General features: G+C 40.1%; 3 protein-coding genes and 1 pseudogene across 4 annotated transcripts; 3 read left to right on the top strand and 1 right to left on the bottom strand.

Annotated features, from left to right (window-relative positions):
- The first annotated feature begins 3,590 nt into the window (after positions 1–3,590).
- Positions 3,591–12,192, top strand: LOC104603682 (mechanosensitive ion channel protein 6-like). The gene is made up of 5 exons (XM_010267764.3): positions 3,591–5,790; positions 7,313–7,436; positions 8,373–8,666; positions 10,414–10,616; positions 11,124–12,192. The coding sequence occupies exons 1-5, from the start codon at positions 3,971–3,973 to the stop codon at positions 11,410–11,412; spliced, it is 2,730 nt and encodes a 909-aa protein (XP_010266066.1). The 5' UTR covers positions 3,591–3,970; the 3' UTR covers positions 11,413–12,192.
- Positions 12,193–13,703: 1,511 nt separating this feature from the next.
- LOC109113889 (glutathione S-transferase-like) lies at positions 13,704–15,038 on the top strand. Its single transcript, XM_019198849.2, has 3 exons — positions 13,704–14,014; positions 14,108–14,156; positions 14,256–15,038. The coding sequence occupies exons 1-3, from the start codon at positions 13,862–13,864 to the stop codon at positions 14,723–14,725; spliced, it is 672 nt and encodes a 223-aa protein (XP_019054394.1). The 5' UTR covers positions 13,704–13,861; the 3' UTR covers positions 14,726–15,038.
- Positions 15,039–15,093: 55 nt separating this feature from the next.
- LOC104603683 (pentatricopeptide (PPR) repeat-containing protein) lies at positions 15,094–16,841 on the bottom strand. The gene is made up of 2 exons (XM_010267765.3): positions 16,558–16,841; positions 15,094–16,448 (listed from the first exon to the last, which is right to left on the bottom strand). Exons 1-2 carry the CDS (start codon positions 16,834–16,836, stop codon positions 15,372–15,374), a joined length of 1,356 nt encoding a protein of 451 aa, XP_010266067.1. The 5' UTR covers positions 16,837–16,841; the 3' UTR covers positions 15,094–15,371.
- Positions 16,842–17,298: 457 nt separating this feature from the next.
- LOC104603684 (U11/U12 small nuclear ribonucleoprotein 25 kDa protein-like) lies at positions 17,299–18,655 on the top strand (annotated as a pseudogene). The gene is made up of 4 exons (XR_016076486.1): positions 17,299–17,536; positions 17,826–17,931; positions 18,137–18,236; positions 18,388–18,655. The product of XR_016076486.1 is annotated as a U11/U12 small nuclear ribonucleoprotein 25 kDa protein-like (transcript).
- The last annotated feature ends 528 nt before the right edge of the window (positions 18,656–19,183 follow it).

Here is a 19,183-nt window from a genome sequence, read left to right as displayed (position 1 = left end):
ATTTTCCAAAATTTTCATAAAATTACATTTTTGAAAATTAAAAACAATTTAGTGTACTTTTGGAAGTTTGCTATGTGGTTGTTACTCACTATATCTTTTTTATCATTTTTGTCATCAAATTGAATATTGGGTTGGCAAGGAGTGGGTGCCTTGCCTTGAACACACCCAACACTAGGGACCGGGTAGGAAAAATTCAAGGGTTCCCCATTCTTGATGAGTAATGGGTGCCTTGCCCTGAACCCCGCCCTGAATTCACCCCACCCCGTTGCCATTCCTATATAATTGTTAATTATTAGTGAAATTAATAAAAATATTAGCTTTTGTAATTATTTGTATTTATTTAAAGTTAATCAAAATTTCATTTAAAAATAATGAAAATTATAATAGTTATTAAAATTACTACAAATGATTAATAAAATTAAATTTATTAATACATTTTTGTTCATATTAAATTAACAATAATTATTTTTTTGTAATCATCATTAAATGAAAAATACAATTATTAAAAATTTAAATATTAACAATAACTTTAAATGCTTTTAGTTAATTAACAACAAATTTTGATTATTAATTTATGGGTAAATTTCTTAAACTACCCTTATGGTTTAGCTAATTGACCAAGTGTACATTTTCTGTTTGAAAATTGACTAACACTATCCCTACTATTTCTGACAATTGACTAATCCTTTTTAATCATTAACGTGCGTCAATAGAGATATGAAAAAGACTATTTTACCCTCCACTATAGATTACTTAAATCTCTTCCCCTCCCTCTCATTCTCTTTGCCAGAACTACCGGAATGGCGGATGATGACCGAATCTGGGTTCCTTGCAGATTTGAGAGATACTCAGATATGGGTTCCTTACTAGGATCTCTCCCTCTCCCTTTCATTCTCTTCGCCAGAACTGCCGGAATGACAGATGATGACTGGATCTCAGATTTGAGTATCTCTTAGATCTTAGATATGGGTTTCTTACTGGGATCTCTCCCTTTCATTCTCTTCGCCAGAACTACCGGAACGATGGATGGTGATTGGATCTCAGATCTGGGTATCTCTCATGATGGAGCGCAATCCAGTCGGTCCTAGCTGTCAACGATCTTGCCTTTGACTGGAGCAAAAGGTGCCTGAAACGGGGAAGAAAGCGAGTAGTCTCCAGGGAGGAACCCGGTGAGAGTGCTCCGAAGCTCAAGTTAGTATTTTCTCAAAGGCAAGATAAAAAACCAGATGGCGCAAAGTTATCACGTACCTTTCTTCTTGGGGGGAAGAGGGCCTTTTATAACCACTTCGCACACTCACTCCCAAGCTCCTGTCAGGTCGGGTATCATTATCTCTACACTTTTGCCAGCTCGGGTGTCATCACTTCTGCTGGGGCAGACAACCGCCACTGCTCTCTTTGTCGGAACCGTCTCTGTAACTGGAGGTGGCGGTGGCAGGTGGCCGTTGAAGTGCGGTTGTTAAGCGTCAGATCCTAAGTCAGTCAGGTGCGCCACCTCAGGATACAAACTCCTTTGGTGTCAGGTACGGTTGTTCAGTTCGGCGGCCTGGAGACGAAGTGTTGGAGTGGTGTGCGAGGTGGTCTTGAGTTCGGATAGAAGTGTGGCCCAAACTGCCCTGGGGTGGGCCAGTTCGGGTTGTTTCCCTTTGCGCTCTTCGTAAGGCTCGAGGTCAAAGGGAGAATTCGGGCTCCTTTTGAGGAGCTTGGACCGCTGGTTCCTCCTCTCGGAGCTTGCGCCTTGAGCGCACTGCCGTGCCGAGCTGTTGCTCCTGCCAGGTCACCCTCGGTTGCGTCCACGTGTTGGGTGGCCAAGAGGTCGGGCCAAATCTTCCTCCATCATCTCAGATCTAGGTTTTTTACTCGGATCTCTCCCTCTCCCTCTCCCTCTCCCTCTCATTCTCTTCGCCATAATTGTCGGAATGACGGATGATGACTGGATCTCATATTTGAGTATCTCTCAAATCTTAGATCTAGGTTCCTTACAAATTTGAGAATATGAGAGATACTCGTATTTGTGTTCCTTACTTGGATCTCTCCCTCCCTTTCATTCTCTTTGTCATAAATGTTGGAACCGCAATAGTGGCAACAACGGCAACCACCGGCATAGTGCAATGGAGGATCTCCCCTGTTCTCCTTTTTTTTTTCCTGTGTGTTTTAGCCGAACCAAGCGGCGGAGAGTAGCAACGGATCTCCCCTATTCTCTTTTTTTTCTTGTGTGTTTTAGGCGGGCCAAGCGGTGGAGAGCAATAGTGAATCTCCTTTGTTCTCCTTTTTTTCCAATGTATTTTAACCGGACCAAGCGGTGGAGAGCAACGATGAATCTCCCCTATTCTCCTTTTTTTTCAAATGTGTTTTAACTAGACCAAACGGTGGATCTCCCTTGTTTAGGGTAAAGGAGAGAAAGAGGGGAAAAAGAAAAAGAGAAAAAGAGGAAGGTCGGAGGTGGAGGGTAAAATTGAGTTTTTAAGAAAAATACATGTCATGTGTTGAGTTTTGATGAAATATTAACAGAACTTAACGATAAGAATAGAATTAGTCAATTATTAAAAATAAGTAGTGTTAGTCAATTTTTAAACACTAAGGATACAATCAATTAACTCAACCATAAAAATAATTTAAGGAATTTACCTTTAATTTATCAATTAATTAATAATAATTAAAATTATTCAATCTTCCATATTTTTTCGTACATCACACACGTCCCCGCTAGTTATATATATAAAAGACTAACATTCATCGCATGGCCATTTGCTTATTGATTTGTGCTTGATTTCCTAAATCTTAATTTTCGGTTGATCTTTCCTTTTCCCAATGATTATTAACTTCATATTCGTCTCGTTTTGCCGCATATATGATGTACTAGGTATATGTCAATGTCAAGATCAAGATGCAAGAAGCTCTCTTTCTCTCTCTAATGCACACCGACCGTGTTGGAAGTGCGCCCCGCCTATCTGGCTATCTCTCTCCGTCGATTCTGGTGGAGTGAGTGGAGCTGTCTGTGCCTCTCTGTGGTACGCGGTGAAGGTGATGCCACCACCACTGTGCGCAGGAGCGAGAGTCTCTCACGTAAGTCGTAACACGTGACACAGCGGTCCCCACACTGCACTCGCTCACTGTCTGTCAGTCACCGATTCTCTCAACTGAAATTACACCCATGCCCTGCCCTCGATTCCTACAAAATATCGAGAGCCAGTATACGGATACGGTTACGATCGATTCTCTTCTTCTTTTGTGTTGAATATATAATACTCTGTAGTTTTCTTTCCTTCTTCTTGAATGATGATGAATCGTTGGAGTGGAGGCGATGTTGCTGCATCTGCATCGTTGATCCCCCTTTTCATCATAGCCGTTGATAATGTTTGCTTTCCACCGAAGAACAGAACAATGACATCCCACGCGTATCTGACTCTGAAGAGTGAGGAAGGGCAGTTATCGCAATTAAACAGAAAATACCAGGTCATTTATATTTTCATCGTCGAGGCCTGCTGCCTGCTGAGTGCTGAAGCTGTTCTACTACTGTGTTCTTTGTTTTTTTGTTTGTTTTGGTTCTTTTGGTTATGGTCATGCACTCAACTCAATAACTCATGCTCATGGAGTCATGGTCGGTGATGACTCAAACACCAGTCTATATATTTTGGCCACCTGTTCTCTGTTGTTGCTTTTTTACATTCTGCGCTCTCTCTCCCTCTCTCTGTCTCTTCCTCTGCAATTTATATTATAAGCTTTTTATCGTGCTTTCAGTTCAGCCTTCCAGGTTTCAGTTCTACTTTCCAACTTTGAATTTTGAAGAAACCCCGTCTCTCCCTCTCAAAAACAACCCCAATAATTTGTTTTTTTTCGAGGGAGAAGTCCTCACTTACTACTGGTGAGTGGTGACAGATCACCACCCACGTCGACGTTTAAACATTCAAGTGGTTGCAACCCTGCGTATTCTTTTATTCGAGAAAACACGCAGCTCCTTCTTCCTCTTTTCATGGAATCGCTTAGAAAATCATTCAAGTCGGCCCAAGGTTCCCACAAATATACTTGTAGAATCTCCGCCGAAGCTCAGGAACAAAATCACGAATTGCAGCCCATCCTCCTCGACCTCGACGAGCGCATGTCGAAATCTGACTCTTCGGACAACCACAGAGAAGTGGTCCTCAACATCGACGGCAACAACAACTCAAATCGTCACAATGGTAAAAATGCCAACAGCAGGGAGTCCGATGGTGAAAATGCGGGCCAAAGCGGTGCTGCTGACGCTGATGGTTTCTCTTTTCACCAGCGACCGCAAGGTCCCGATGGTCCACTACCCAAGCTGATTGTGCAGTTCTTGCATGAACAGACGGCGTCGGGGGAGATAGCGTTGGATAAGGACGAGCTCCGCTACGATCGTAACTTGCCACCTATGACGGAGAGTCCGATGAATCATCGGCAGACTTCCTCCCGGGAGCTCAAGGCATCCTTTCAAGGTTCTTCTCCCACTTGGGTTGAGACTGCCCAAAAACTCGTCCGACGACGCTACACCAGCTCGTTCGAGGAAGACGAACACAACCAAATAAAACAACATAATGGCGGATCGTCAAATATAGGCGGTGGTAGTGCTAATAGTAGTGGTAGGGGCAGAGGTGAGGTTCTGAGATGTACTTCCAGTGCTTCATATCGGAGGAATTCGAGCCTGTTGAAAGCTAAAACCAAGTCGAGGCTCATGGACCCACCGGAGGACCAAGACCGAAAATCCGGGAGGGTGGCAAAGTCCGGCCAGGTGAAATCTGGGATGTTGGGGAGGATTAATAACGAGGATGAAGACGACTCATTTTCGCAGGAGGACGTTCCAGAGGAATATAAGAAGGGTAACATCAGCGCCTTAACGCTTCTTGAATGGGTCAGTCTGATTTTGATCCTGGCAACGCTTGTTTGCAGTCTTTCGATCCCTGCACTGTCAAAGAAGCTGGTGTGGAGGCTCCATCTATGGAAATGGGAGGTCCTTGTTCTGGTTGTGATATGCGGACGCTTGGTCTCTGGTTGGGGAATTCGGCTTGTAGTCTTCTTCATTGAGCGTAATTTCCTTTTGAGGAAAAGGGTTCTGTATTTTGTCTATGGAGTGAGGAAAGCTGTTAAGAACTGTATTTGGTTGGGTTTAGTTCTGATCGCTTGGCATGCTATGTTGGACAAGAAGGTTGCGAGGGAGACGAATACTAGTATTCTGCCTTTTGTAACCAAGATCTTGTTCTGTTTCTTAGTCGCTACATTAATATGGCTTGTCAAGACACTCCTTGTTAAGGTTCTTGCATCGTCGTTTCATGTTAGTACATACTTTGACCGGATTCAGGAGTCTCTGTTCAATCAATATGTGATTGAGACCCTATCTGGCCCCCCTTTGATTGAAATCCAGCATGCACAGGAAGAAAACGAGAAGGTCATGGCCGAGGTTCGAAACCTTCAAAATGCAGGTGCTACTATGCCTCCTGACCTCCGGGCAACTGTCTTGCCGACGACCAGAAGTGGGAAGGTGATTGGAAGCGGTGGTCTCCAGAGGAGTCCTAAAGCTGGGAAGTCTGGCACAGTTTCTAAACAGCAGGATGAGGGGATCACAATTGATCACTTGCACAAGCTGAACCAGAAGAACATATCTGCTTGGAACATGAAAAGGTTGATGAATATAGTCCGGCATGGTGTCCTGTCCACACTGGATGAAACGATATTAGGTTCGGCTCACACTGACGAGTCAACAATGCAGATCCGAAGTGAATGTGAGGCAAAAGCTGCGGCAAAGAAAATCTTTAACAACGTGGCCATGGGTGGTTCCAAGTATGTAAATATTTCCTTTCTTGTTCATACTCTCTTTTCTCCTTGCTTGAATGCTGATGGTGTCTATATACATACATATATAGGGTTGGTTACATCCTACATGAATCCTGTTTGGCCAATCCGTTGTGTTTAATGCCATATCCATTGTTAAATTATTGGCGCTTAAATTATTTCTTATTACTTCTACCATGTCTGGTCTAATTGTGCTCTAGGATGCTTACATGGTAACTGTCAAATTGTTCAGCACAGTGTTGAATTCATATGCCTATATTTCTAATGATACCCAACAAGGGTTCCTTATTGTATCAGATACTTCAAATTTTAGTGTAAATTCCATATCTGTTACCGTTAGTGTATCTAGTTATGTCCTTGCCCCCAATTGGTTTCTAAATGTCTCTCAAAACCATTTCTATTATGCAATTTCAGCCTTTTAACTTAACATACATCTTACTCCAAGGTTTGAAAAGTACCTTGTGAACCATAACCCAACTGCCGGTGCACAAGCATGAGGAATAACTTGAAAAGTACCTTTTTATATATGCCTCAAAACAAAGTTTTATGTTTCATTCCTTTTTTAACATGGAAATTCAAAATAACTTATTAAATAGATAGTTTAGATTCTAAAATCTTAAGTCCAATATGTAAATTACCCTAGTTCTGCTTTACCTCTCAATTCAATTGAATTTCATTCAGTTGGTTACCCTAGTTGCTAATTAGAAACATAAAGAAAAAGAATAATTATTGTATCAGTGATTTAAAAAGGGTTTGTTCATGGAATCTTGGTAGCAAAGTTAATTATAAAAAAAAAAAGTCAAGGTAGAAAATGTTACAGGAGCGGGAGGTCATGAAGCATGAGCAGCACTTGAGTTGTCCTGTTCCTAAGGGTAATACTGGTAGAGATCTTTATTAGAGTTGATAATAAGGGTGTTTGTGTGAACTCTTTTATGTCAAGACCAATCCATGGAGCACCATTTAGTTCAACCAGTTGGAGAAGAATTCAAACAAGCTGCATAGAATAATTAAGTGCAAGGTATGCCACTTAATGTATTGTCTTTAAGACAGTAAATTCATCACTATTAGAATGTTGTTTTATTGGTTGCAAGTTTCTCAAGAAATTTCTGTCCCCAGGATGCAAAGCCTACACTCTAGTTCTGTGAGGTTAAGCGCTGTAATTACTTATGTATCAAAAATTGAAAAAAAAAACTTGCAGTTCCTTCTAATCACGGTAAAAGAAATGCACAAAAAACTTTGAGATTGCAATTAATTGTCTATTCAGTGAATCTGTTACTTGATATGAGTTGAACTAATAACCTTTATTTTGAAAGCCCATAACCATTTCTCCTAAGAGGGACTTGTCGAGTACCTTTGCAAATAAATAAATATTTCATATAACTTTTAAAAATACCTCAGCACAACTGTGGGTGAAACCTTTCACATTCTTCAAGTTCTCTTTCAAGTAATCTGTTCATCTTATTTCTGTTCTTTTCCCAATGTCAATGCTTTGGCCTTTTTCTTGCCACAGGTACATCTACCTCGAGGATCTGATGCGTTTCTTGAGAGAAGATGAAGCTTCAAAGACCATGAGTCTATTTGAAGGAGCCACTGAAAGTAAAAGAATCAGCAAGTCAGCTCTCAAGAACTGGGTGGTAGGTTATTTTCTTGTCTGCTTTTCTCCTTCCTGTAGTGAAGAGCATGTGTTTAGAGCATGCAATCCATGGCTTTCTGCTATTCAAAGGGATGGGTAGGCAGATCCGGACTATATCATGACCATACATTCAATGAAGCATTCTCTGGATTGCAGGCTCTAACAAAGAAAGTGAAAAAGAAAAGGTAGTTTTCTGGTATTCCAACACATATCCATTGTAATCAAGGGATTCATGCTGCAATTAGTTTTTTTCTCTTTGGAGTTGTGCAACCCATTTTTGGTAGATGTCTGATTAGTTTAATGTTAAATGGTAAGTTTACCAACCTCAAAAGCTTAGGAAAGTGGTTTGTCTTAATATGACGGTATAAGTGAGCATTGTATTATTGAACAATTGCAAAACGTTTCCTTGAATACAATAAGATGCAAAACACTACATTGTTTCAATTCTTAGCTATGCATCTATGTTTAACAAGCAACATGGTTTGGGATAAAGAATAGAAGAAAGGATGTCTTAGTCTAAGACAAGTAGAAATTTTGAAAATTTAAAAACTTAATCCTCCAACAGAGAAATCTGTTAGCTGCATCTTCTGTCTTGTGAGCATCCAGAAAGTTGGCTAAAACTGGATGTTCCACAGGATAGAAGAAAATTACTAAGTTCTCTGATACTTGATGAGTGGAAAGCAGGAGAAACCTGTCTGAGAAGTGTGAAAATGCTAGTTTAAGTCTCCGAGTAGTCACCTTGTGCAAAAAAGGTTGGGTCCATATTCAATCCACCCCTCCCAAGACCCTGGATATCAGGGGCCAACATTGGGCAATAGCCCTTGTTGAGTGGAAACCAGTGCAAATGGTTTTCTGTTGTGCAGTTTTTGTTGTACTCGTGATAAACAGGAACTGATATGATGGTGATATCTATTGTCTTACATCTCTCAAATTTCAGGTTAATGCATTTAGAGAAAGGAGAGCGCTTGCCTTAACACTAAATGATACAAAAACAGCTGTGAACAAACTCCATCAGATGCTGAATATCATTGTTGGCATCATCATATTGATCATCTGGCTTATCATATTGGGAATTGCAACGACCCATCTCTTAGTTGCCATTAGTTCTCAAGTCCTCGTGGTGGTATTTATCTTTGGGAACACATGCAAGACAGTATTTGAATCAATAATATTCTTATTTGCAATGCACCCGTTTGATGTGGGCGATCGATGCGAAGTGGATGGAGTTCAGGTAAAACACTAATAGAGACGCACACTTGTGTGCATGCACACCATCATCATCATCCATGCCTTATCCTAACTATATAGGGTCAACTACATGTATCTTGTTTCACTAATCTGTTTTATTTAAAGCCATATCCACTTTTAAACTGTTGGTGTTTAAATCATTTCTTACTACTTCTACCCATGTCCTGTTTGGTCTACCCTTAACCCTACTAGCCCCATTAACATGTAAAAAAAATTGTTTCTTCTAACTAGTGCTGTTGATGGTCTTCTGTGCATGCGGCAAACGATCTTAATCTACTTTTTCTCGTTTTCTTACCTATTGGAGCTACTCTAGGTTCCTATAGGTGACTTCATTCCTGATCTTACCCTTTCTAGTTTTTTTCACTCATCCATCTTAGCATTCGCAGTTCTACCACAATCATTTTCTTGATATGTTGTTTCTTGATTGCCCACCATTTTGCTCCATACAACATAATCGGCCTTGCAACTGTTTTACAGAATTTTCTTTTTAATTTAAGTGCTATTCACCTATCACATAAAAGTTTAGATGCACCCCTTCATTTTGCCCATCTTGCTCTAATTCTTTGAGTGACATCCTCAATCTCTCCCTTGTTTTGAATTGTTGAACCAAGGCATTGGAAATGGTCATATTGAGTTATCTCTTGATCTTCAATTCTAAGTGTATCTTGATTTGCACTCTTATTATTATTATTATTAAATTTACATATCATATACCCTGTTTTAGTCCTATTATTTTTAGAACTTGTTTCCAAGGCATTTGTCCATAAGCTTAATTTTATGATTAGAATGCAAAATTAACCAAGGTTTAGCACTTCCTCCTAAATATGTTTAGTCACTTCATCTATGATCAGGGCAAATAGATAAGGACTAAGTGCTGAACCTTGGTGAAGACCCATTGTAATTATAACATCTGGAGTAGCTTCTCCAACTAATATCCAACATTGGTTATTGCCCCCTCGTACATATCCTTAATTAGGGCTATATACCTATTTTGAACCCCTTTCTTTTCTAAGACCCTCCATATTGTCTCTCTAGGAATTCTATCATATGCCTTTTTTAAATCAATGAACATGATATTAGGTCTTTCTTTTTCTCTTTGAACTTTTTTTTTATCCATCGTCTCAAAAGAAATATAGCTTCAATTATTCTCTTTCAAAGTTTCATAGTGTGGCTCATGAATTTAATCCCCTAATTGTTATTACAACTTTGTATATCACTTTGTTTTTAAATATAGACACCATATAGCTATTTCTCCAATCATCAGGCATCTTCTTTTCATTCACCATCTTATTAAATAGCTTAGTTACCTATAACAAGTATACTTCTCCTCTTATACCTTCCACACTTTTATTGGAATCCTATCAGGTCCTAACGCCCTTCCCTTCTTTATCTTACTTAATGCCTCTTTTACTTTAGTATGTTCAATTCAACAAAGGTACATGTTATTTTTAACACTACTAGTATTATTAGATTCTCCTCCATTAGCACCCTCTCCTTGTTGTTCATTTAATAATTTTCAAAATAATTTTTCCATCTTTTGACTTCCACATTCTTTAATTTTTTGTGTAAAAATTGTATCGAACACCTAGTCTATCTGTGTTCTTGTCATATCTAGGTAACATAGGGTTTGCTTAGCTTATTATGCTAATCATATGCATGCTGTTTATGATGTGCATGTCTATACATGTGAACAGTTCAAGATTTTAAGGATCTAACTTCTTCTGTGTTAGATGATTGTGGAAGAGATGAATATCTTAACTACCGTATTTCTGAGGTACGACAACCAGAAGATCATATATCCAAACAGTGTTCTTTCTACTAAGCCTATCAGCAATTATTACCGCAGTCCTGATATGGGTGATGCTGTTGAGTTCTGTATCCACATTTCCACTCCAGCAGAAAAAATTGCAATCATGAAACAAAGAATAACAGAGTATGTCTCATCTCCTCACTTTTGTCTTTGTTTTTGTCTTGCTTTTCCTTTTCCCGGAACCTGATTAGTTCCTCCAACCTCCATGCCCAAAGGAGGAAAAAAATACTGGTTTTAGACTGTGTTTTAATAACCAACCCAGAGGCTCACCTGTTTTTTCCTCTGGATTGCGGGTCAGTGGGTTCACTCTTCTGGATTGAATGGGACCCAATTTTCCCTATGGAGATGTTGCATGAGAATACTTCAAAAAACAGGTATTTAAGCATGAAAATGATGTCAATAGTTGGATTAGATCAGAATCTTGGGGGATTCATGCCAACATTTCTGTTGCCTTGGGTTTTGATTCAATCTGACAGATAAACCATGTTAGGTGGATCATTTTCATAGAAGATTCTTAGGAGTTGGATCTCTTTTAGATGTACTTGTTTCATTTGTTCATTTGGGGGGTGGGGGTTGCTGAATGAGATCTGAGTCCCTAACAGAATTTTGTACATATGGGTGCTGTTGCAGATACATTGAGAACAAGAAGGACCACTGGTATCCTGGACCAATGGTTGTGGTGAAGGATGTAGAGGACATGAACAGGCTGAAGATAGCAATTTGGTTGACACATCGCATGAACCACCAGGACATGGGGGAAAGGTGGTCGAGGAGAGCCCTCTTGGTTGAGGAGATGGTTAAAGTTTTCAGAGAGCTTGACATTGAATATCGCATGTTGCCACTTGACATAAATGTCCGTAACATGCCTGCTTTGACGTCTACCCGATTTCCCTCTAATTGGACTGCTTGTTCTAACTGATGATGCAAGAAATTAACATTTTAGAGATCCCTTGGAGTTTAGGTGTAGATGAGTGCAAGCTTCAGAAGAGCATGAGATGGCGAGGAGGGTGATTTTGATTTCTTTACCTACCTTCCCAGCAGATTTTATTTCTTTTCCCACTTTATCCCTTGGTCTGCCGTTTCCCTTTCTCCTTGCCTTAAGAGTAGTGGTAGCATTTACCTTTTTGGTCTGTTAATGGTCAGACGTCCTCAGATTGTTGCAGCCCTACCCATATCAAGCATGCAGGTTTCAACCAGACTTTGATAAAATGAGAATTGATGGTGCCTTCTTATCTTCTGGTCGTGCGGGTTATTGCTTTGTGATATATAAAGAATAGGGAGACCTTTTGTTGATGTGTTGACAGACTCTTGTGTTCCAACTTCCAAGATCAGCGCTCTTCTCAGAAGGCTTACGTCGGCTCTCCTGAGTTTGCAAATCTTCATCTTTCAATGGTGTGTGGAATAAGACTGTTTAAACCTGGTTAAAGCTATGACAGGTCAAGGTGATATACTGATATGTGTGCAAAAGTCTGGTTTGGAAACGGAGTGAATGAATGGTTTTGAGAAATTAGTTTGGCGTCACCTTGATGGAAAGAACATCGTCGGCGCATTTCTTGGTTAGCGAAGAGTGCGAAGATGGGATAGTCGGGCCTTGTACAATGATATCGCTGATGTATGTTTGACTTGAGTATCTCCCTCTTTTTCCGGTCAGTTATTGATTAGTGAATGAATATTATAGAAAAAAAAGGTTGTTGATCCATTGCCATGTGCCATTAGTCATGCTTCCATTATCGTGTATGATGTGAAATTTGTTACTCTTCTAAAATTAGTGAAGCGGCCCGATTTTATTGGGATGGTGGACTAAGCCAGCTATAACTTACAAAGTGAAGTCTGGTCTGGTTACTACAAAATACATGCACATTCAGCCCAATTATCCATAAATGGGTTAACATAAATCCATCCATCCACCATTAGCCCTTTAGCCAAGTTCGCTTTACTTATAGGATATATAAACCCGTGTTTTTGAACCTCCATTAACTTGGACGGTCAGACCGTTCAGGCAATTAGTTCCATTTCACCCTCAATCTGGTCATTGGTCAAAAACTGCGGATTTGGTTAGCAATACACTGTTCCAAGTGATCGAATCATTCACTCAAAAACCGATGGTTAGAACGGTTTCAATTTCGGGTTGGTTTTTAAAACCTTGATATAAACCAATCAAATTAATTTGGTCATCCCAAGATATTAGTCATATTGGTTCACAACCTGAATTACAACCATTCACTTGTTCTGTTGTTTCATAATTTGTACAAGGGTAAATTTTTGAAACCTCCCCTGAAGTTTTGAATCATTGCTAAAACCTCTTCTAAAATTTGTTAATTGCAATCACCTTTCCTAAACTTTATGACACATTTGCAAGTAAACCCTCTATGTTAAAATCATTTAAAAAGAGACATGAAAATATCCAAAATAGCTATGCAATTACTATTGAAGCTGGTTTCTATAAAAAAAAATAATATAAATTTTATAAAATTAAAATGAAAAAAAAAAGAATTTAAAGTTGTTGAGCAATTGATATGAAAGGCAATTTTGGAAAATAACTCAATTTTATAAAAAAAATAGAAGGTTTTGGGTAATGATTCATATGTACAGAAAGCTTTAAAAAATAAACATTTTAATCAAAATTAACTGTACGAGGATTCTAACAGAATGGATCTATCAACAAAACTCAAGAAAAGTTTCAACAGAACGGATCTATTAACAAACCTCAAGAAAAGTTTCAACAACCAGCAGAAATTTGAGGGTAGGTTTCAGCATTTACCCTTTTTACAGTGATATTGAATCTGTCTCTTTATCGAGCTGGTTGAATGCAATTGCCTATACGATTTGGCCTTAGCCAAAATGTAAACCATCTCTGCTACATGGCCCCACCTCTCCTCTTTGAATTAAATGAGATGACGTTAGATCGAAGGCCATGATTCATGTTTTAGCCCTACGCTAAAGCGTAAGTAAAAGCACTTGTACTGGAATGAGTGAAAGCACTTTTCGTTTCTTTCTAGCAAAAAGAAAAAAATGATGTGAGCCATACACCCCTTTGTTTTTGTATTTGCATGAGTTCCACTTTGTACGACTGGACCGGCCTCAGCTCCCACATCATCAAGTGAGTGAGATCACGTAAGCGGTAAGTCCAACTTTACTCTACTCCATCTTTAATCAATCTTGAAGGTGAGAGTGAGACCACCTATTAAATGCTTCTGATCGTTCGGATTTAAGACTGATGGCAAGTTACGTGGCTCAAGCGACCACCCTCTCTGATCTTTAAGGATAAAGTCCCATCTCTTCTTTTAGCCTGGAAGGCTGGAAATACATACACCGATCCGATACATAAGAAAGAGGGGAAGCTACCGACGGCCGCTGTAAAACCTGTAATGGCGACGCCTGTGAAAGTATATGGACCGCCCATGTCCACTGCCGTTTCAAGGGTGTTAGCATGTCTCCTCGAAAAACAAGTTCAGTTTCAGCTCATCAGCGTCAACATGTCTAAGGGCGAACACAAAAAACCCGATTTTCTCAAGCTTCAGGTATGAAAATGATACGACCATACCAATTATCAGACTCTTAACTGTACACTTTTTTTATCCCAGTTCCATTCTGAACCCTCTTCTCTGCAACAGCCCTTCGGACAAGTCCCAGCCTTTCAAGACGAAGATATTTCTCTGTTTGGTAACTGATATATGTTCCTCCCTTTTAATTTTCTTTTCTTTTGAATATGACTTTAATTTTTCTACCAAATAAGCTTAACTTCTTCTTGTCCGTGTGAAGAGTCTAGAGCGATATGCCGATACATTTCGGAGAAGTACGCGAAGCAGGGGAACAAGAGTTTGTTTGGGACAGGGCCACTAGAGAAGGCTTCGATAGATCAGTGGTTGGAGGCAGAAGGGCAGAGCTTCAACCCACCCAGCTCCGTTCTTGTGTTTCAGCTTGCGTTCGCACCAAGAATGAAGCTCAAGCAGGACGAGGGCTTGATCAGACAGAATAAGGAGAAGCTGGGGAAGATACTTGACGTGTACGAGCGGAGGCTCGGGGAAAGTCGGTTCCTCGCCGGTGATGAGTTTACGCTAGCCGATCTTTCTCACCTGCCCAACACTCATTACTTGGTGAATGACACAGATAGCGGGCACCTGTTTAACTCAAGGAAAAACGTTGGGAGATGGTGGGATGAGATCTCCAGTCGGGAATCATGGAAAAAAGTGGTTGAGCTGCAGAACTCTCCACCTCCACCGACCTCTTGATTCTTGAAAATAATGGGTACAGTGGCCTTTCACCGACATGGGGACTGCTAGATCGTTTCCACAGCATCTTTCTTTTTCTTTTTGCTTTTTGGCTCCTACCTAGTTAAGTACCTGAGATTTACTTTTTCAGTTGTGTTGTCAATTTGCTTTGTGCTTTTTCTTCTGTTTTCGACAAGTTTGTTTCTCTCCATTTCCAAGCTTGTGGGTAGGACGGAGCTAGGATTGTTGGAAATGGATTGGATTTTCAATGTAATTATGTAATTTGGTCATTACAGAAATTCTGAAGGAAATAGTCCATCTCCTCATTTCTATTCTACAATGAATTACTAGGTATCGATACTTGTTCATCAATCTTAAGGTGAGTGGTATTTTGGAAGAAAGTTGTTCATATTTGTGGTGAACAAATGGACATTCATTTCTTATTGGCTAATCGGAAGAAAACTTATAAACAAGATCGAAAAACATCTTTAGTATGAACTCTGAAGCTTTTTTGAACAGCAATCTCTCTAAGGCTGCAATACCAACTACCCACTGCGGCACTGAGTCTATTCGATTTGGTAAGTGGAGCCACCTTTAGTTTCTGTGAATGTTATCAACAGGCTAATAGGCTATACAAAAACTCTTGAACCTGAAAAAGAATTTGAAATCAGAGATCATAGTGAATACAACACAGCCAGTCCCTCACGGCCTTTCCTCTGCCAACAAAGCATCCCACATTGTTCCGATCAATTTTCATCGGACTTTTCATCCGAACCATCATTTGTTTAACCAGGGCTTTCACTGGCGATTCCCCTCTCACACTGCTGTGCTTTCCCGATCCACATATCACCCTAAACTCCGTCGGAATTACCCAATTTCCCGCACTAAACCTTGATCTTAGAACTTGTACCCACTGTAGCATGATCAAATAAGCAGTAGCCAAGTGCATTCCGTGTAAATCCAACTTCCCCTCCGAAGGGCACCATTTCAAGGCATCCATCAGTACAGACGATCCGATTAGTTGTTCAACCAACAAGGTTTCATCTTTCTGTAGCCTTCCTTTCAGATCCTCCATCGAAAGGGGGACAAACTTCAAGTCTTTGAGCAAGGACGTGATTGTTGGGCATGAATTCATGACAGAATTGTACGTCCGTATCGAAAAGGAAATGTTAGAATCCTTCATTTTTCGAAGCCATGAAGCCATCTCCGATAGCTCGCTATGGGCTCCAAACGAGGAAAGAACCATATTCGAACAAATTGTGTCCAAACAGTACCCAGCATCCTCCATTTTCCGAAGAACTCTACGCATATCCGTGAATAATCCTAATCTACCGTATCCACTCACCAGAGACCTGAACTCAAAAGCAGAGGGTTTGAATCCTGAAATTGTCATTTCTTCGACCATATTCTCCGCGTCACGAGGTAGATCCACCGAACAAAGGCTACAAATGATCGTTTCGTAAGCACGTCGACTCAAAGAAGAACTGGAGTCCGAGAAAAGTTGCTTCAGACGAGCGTAAGACTCGAAAACACCAATCCTTGATCTCTGTTTAGAGTAGGAATCAATCAGGTCGCAGTAGAAGAGAGCGACATCTCGCTCCTGAAACCCTAGTTTCTGGACGGATTCGGAAATCAGGGCTTCGGCTTCTTCAGGCTGTCCTTGCTTATCCAGATAAGCAATGACACTCGCGACCAATTTCGGGTTCCAGTTGAACCAAGGGGTTTCGGCGATCCTTCTATACATCTGAGATTATTAAACGCACAAATCAAAAGGGCTCGGAACTCGATATGTAGGCAAATGTAATCTTAAGAAAACAAAGAGGAAGAATTATAGAGTTCTACAGATTACTTACAGGGAGTACCAGAGAGGAGAGATGGAAATGAGTGGTGTTGGAGGAGATGAGGTGAGAGAGTGCGTTGAGGGCATCAGACTTCGATGACGAGGCCACGAACTTTCGTATTAACCGATTAGCGGCAGCGGAGTCTCCAGCTGCGGCGGCGAGAGAGGTAAAGAATCGATGGCCCTTCTTACTCAAGGCACACCATGGCAGGAACAATGGTCGGCGATGATGGTGGTGGTGAAGGAGGTCCGCTGAGAATGCTAGAGCCAACTGTAGAGTTCCCGTCATCATTTTCCAAATCTGGGAAAGACGAGACGACGACCGCCAGCAAGTTAAAATTGTACATGGACAAATATAATAGAAGGATGGGGTGACCCACACCCACACCCACCTAAGTCGTGAGCACTAGAAAATAAAGATCAGTCTCTGTCTAAGCTCTGCTAAGGCTAAGACAATAGATATCTACTTCCAGTTTTCTAGATTTGCTTGCTTGTGCTTTCTTATTTTTGTAAAAAGTATATCTACCGATAAAATAAAACCTTTGAGCTCAGTTTGAAATGAGTACAAATACAAATATATGTATAGTATAAATACATATAAAATAATACAAAATACAAGGTTTTGAACTGCATATATTTGTATTTGTAATCCTTCTAAAGCTGTCAAATAGCTAAAAATCAATGGTGTTGAATTGCAGGAGTCATTCTTCTTGTTTATCTTCTTCCTTCTCTTTTCTTCGTCATCATCATCACGATTTAAAGGAAAAGAGATGGAGTCCTGCCTCAAGGGTGAAGAAACGGGAGTAGGATACAATAGTAGCAACGTAAAGAAGGCAAGATTACAGTCAACGCTCTCAGCCCTCTTAGATGATCCCATTCTCACTGGCGCCCCGAAGAAACCCACACTTTCCTATGTGTGGACACCCTTGTCAACTTGGAAATGGGTAGCGCTATGAGAATTTCCGTCCTTAAAATGAATGGCACAACCTTCGGTACCCACCTTCCTTTTCTCCTGATTAATTTCACTGCTTCGTTCTCGTGGTTGCCACATTTTAGCGAACACATAACTTACGATAGGAAAAGACGAAGAAGAAGGGTCCTATATAAGGACAGTTCACAATTCATGTCTTATTCTTGGAATAGTTTCTTTTTTTTTTCCCCTTTTTGAGTAAATTCTGTTGATTTCTAGTGATCTGACTGACCTAACTAATTAAAGAGTAGCAGAATGCATTTAGCTTTGTTGGCTTTGGTTTACTAACTAGTTGAGCCTTCTTGATGAAGATGTGGCTGTGCTGAATTGTGCTACTGTTAAGAATCTGAAGTTAGCTATCACAAAGAAAACAAATGAGATGGAGCAGTTGCAGATGGGACATCGGCACATTTCATGGTACTCTACCCCAGTTCAATCCCTCTTGTATCATATTGCGCTGGAACCGAAGTATGCCACACCACACTTGTATTCCTCAGGGATTTCAAGTTGGGATTCCAAAACCTGTTGCATTTTTAAGATGATACTACGACCTTATCAAAATCACCTTTTCTTTCTTTCTACATTGTCTGTATTCTAATAATCTGAACATTGTGATTTGCAGGAGGCATGTTTGGGCAAATTTTTGTCTTTCTCACCAAAACCAGAAGCTCATTGATGACAATGCTCTGCTTCAGGATTATTGCGTTCGTAATAACTCTCAGGTAGCTCCTTTCTTTTATATATAAATTTGTAGTTTCACGTTCACCCTTGAAATAATCAAGTAATTAGTGGAAGAATTTTGAAGGTTGGTTGGCTGACTGTACTGTAGAGATTGGTAGCCATATTTATGTTATATATCCTCCTTTTGTGCAGGTTGATTATGTTCCTTTTGTGATGTCAAGGGTATGTAGGAGACATTCGCGGAGGAGAAAACATCACTTCTTTCATGGCCTTAGCAAATGATCATAGTTAAATCAACCATATGCCACCACCGGCACTGGTAGCAGATGGAGCAGATGAACGGCACTTGTAGCCATAAAACTTATTTTTATGGGAATGTGTTATTCTACTGGTTTTAATGATGAAATATTGAAATTTACAATATAAGTTGTTGATGAATAGATCCATTAATTTCTTTAAACATCCATTGGGCTTATCTACTCCAAATGAACATATATAAAGCACTGAGATGTGTAAGCCATAGATAGCTGAAAATTAAGATTTAGGCCCTGTTTGGGACAGCTTCTGCATTTGGGATGTGTTGTGTTAACTAAGCCGCTAGAAACCACATTTTCAAATCCCTTCCAAATGGACACTTTAAGAGGGCTTTCACACAGTGGCTTCTGGCTTTAAGAGTTTCTTCAACGCAGCTCAGTCAATACAGCTGAATCTAAGATAAAGACCTCCCAAATGGGCTTGGCTTTATTTACGGAGAAAGGTTCTGTATAATTCTAAACGGACACTATCTTTGCTGTGACCATATATGTATGAATGGTAGGCCCATTTCAGAGAGCTTTGAAATGAAAACAAACTTGATTTATGCTTCTAACAGTCTGCTAAACAGAGAGGTTCTTGTAAGAGTGACATCATAGATTCCCCCCCCCCCCCCCCGCAACTCTTCTAAACTGAACCAACCCTATAGATCATTAATAGGCATACAAGATTTTTG

Source organism: Nelumbo nucifera, chromosome 5, assembly GCF_055504915.1.
Source record: "Nelumbo nucifera cultivar China Antique chromosome 5, China Antique-T2T, whole genome shotgun sequence".
In the NCBI taxonomy this organism is placed as follows: Eukaryota; Viridiplantae; Streptophyta; class Magnoliopsida; order Proteales; family Nelumbonaceae; genus Nelumbo; species Nelumbo nucifera.
Note: the sequence above shows the minus strand (reverse complement) of the source record. Positions and strands in the feature narration are given on the sequence as shown.